This window comes from Oratosquilla oratoria, chromosome 11 (genome assembly GCF_046742065.1).
Source record: "Oratosquilla oratoria isolate Oo_2021 chromosome 11, ASM4674206v1, whole genome shotgun sequence".
Taxonomy (NCBI): Eukaryota; Metazoa; Arthropoda; class Malacostraca; order Stomatopoda; family Squillidae; genus Oratosquilla; species Oratosquilla oratoria.
The window spans coordinates 30,405,086-30,407,065 of record NC_134787.1 but is presented as its reverse complement, the minus strand read 5'-3'; the positions used below and the strand labels follow the sequence as shown (position 1 = coordinate 30,407,065).

The 1,980-nt window shown below is 37.7% G+C and overlaps 1 protein-coding gene across 1 annotated transcript in view; it reads left to right on the top strand.

Moving 5' to 3' along the window:
- Nucleotides 1–296: 296 nt before the first annotated feature.
- LOC143029711 (uncharacterized) overlaps nucleotides 297–1,980 on the top strand; it is a 7,557-nt gene continuing 5,873 nt past the window's right edge. Inside the window, exon 1 of the mRNA XM_076192566.1 lies at nucleotides 297–475. Coding sequence (XP_076048681.1) covers nucleotides 410–475 — 66 coding nt within the window. The 5' untranslated portion in view covers nucleotides 297–409. The remainder of the gene's footprint in view (nucleotides 476–1,980) is intronic.

Here is a 1,980-nt window from a genome sequence, read left to right as displayed (position 1 = left end):
CATCCGGTCGGCGCGAGATCTGATTGGCGATACGGACAGAAAAGGGCGGAGCTTTTGGGTTTGAGTTGTCACTTATTAATATAAACAAATTATGTCTGCAATAATTTGCCCTCGTATATTTTCGTACACAATTTAATTAGTATAATATTTCTGATTAAGCACATTCATAGCTTTAAGTCGATAAGCTATAATACAGGTTAAATAAATATATGTGAGGATATTTACTAACTGGCAACACAGAGGTCGCGCGCGGATATTGGAGGAGGAAGCTTCTGTGATGACAGAGTCGTGTGAGCTACGCACGCGTACTGACGTCGCGTGTACAGTGGCGGTCCTTGAGACAACGCCGTTCAACACTTGTGACAGAGCGAACGTCAACAGTGCATTAGAGACATCCAGAAAACACAAGATGTGTACTACAGCATCCCCTACCCCATCGGGGGAATCTGAGAAAAGAGCAGAAAATGGGAGACGGGTGTGTGTTAACGATTTTTTTTCTTGAAATTTCGTAGTGTAATTTCATTTGTGTATGCTGGTCTCTCCCCCTCTGTCGTAGTAGTTCGGTCATTGTGTAAAGTGTCAGGTAACTTCAAAGGAAAAGAAGTGTATGGACATTTTTGACGAGAAAGTGTAGTGAGAACAACTGATAAAGGTGATACGTAAACGTTAACATGTATGTTAACATATATGCGCAGAACATGTGATTGATTATATATATATATATATATATATATATATATATATTCGTGTGTGCACACATACACATGTGAATGTATATACGTACAGATGCATCTATATGTGTATATACATATATATATATATATATATATATGTATATACATATAAATATATATATATATATATGTATATATATAAATATATATATATATATATATATATATATATACATACATACATATACACATAGTGGATGTGTTTCTTTATATACAAATCAATCTACATAGCAATCAATCAGCCATTTAGAGTCCACTGCTGAACAAAGGCCTCTCCCAAACTTCTTCACGAGTCGTACGTTTGCGCCCACATTTGCTTTGTCAGTCCTGCACACTTCTCTATCTCCCCCCCACACACCTGTCTAGTTTTCCTCTTGCATGCCTCCCATCTCGCAGCGTCCAGGCAATAACACACTTGTTCCTACTCGAATCCTCTTCCGCCCCTTTACCGCGTCTACGGTATATTTCATCCCAGTCTCCTCTTTTCTCTAACTTTCTTCTTGTCTTTCAGCCTTATTTACAATACTGACCTCTACAATCTCTTGCGTACTGCATAGCTTCGTCTCCATCATCTTCGTCAATTTCCAAGTCCGTAGTTCTTAGTTGGTATTATGTACTGATTATAAACGTTGTGCCATACGTAGGGAGCCTGTTATGATATTCCTATATTTACAAAACACTTCGAAGTCATTAATGTGATTTGTCTCTTCATTTTTCATAATCTCCAGTCAATCTTAACAACCAAGTGAGACACAAATTACATTCTCCAATTTTTTCGAGTGTCACAAAAACATGTTCACAATATGCGTATACACAGAAATTTATACATATAATGTTTACATGTATATGCATTTAACGCATATCTAAATTTTCAGTTTAAAGGACAAAGATGTGAAGTGTATACATTACGTACACACACACACATATACCCACACATGTACACACGCACATACAAGTGAATACATATTACTCTTCACTTAAGAAAACGTTGACCTATTTTCAATTTCAAAACTATCTTTGCTTTCAGCTTTCATTCTCTCTCCTATACTTCACCACCTCACACAATCATTCACTAGGCTCAGGGGAAATTGTTCCGACCTCCCCCCCCCCCCTTTCTGGTTTTGGGGTCTGAATAGACCTGTCAGTCACTGCTTTGTTGGCTACCCCTCTCGTGGGGAATCATCTGAAGGTACAGGTGCACATGTAAATGTGCACAATTACATTGTATGTATTCATGTCATATATT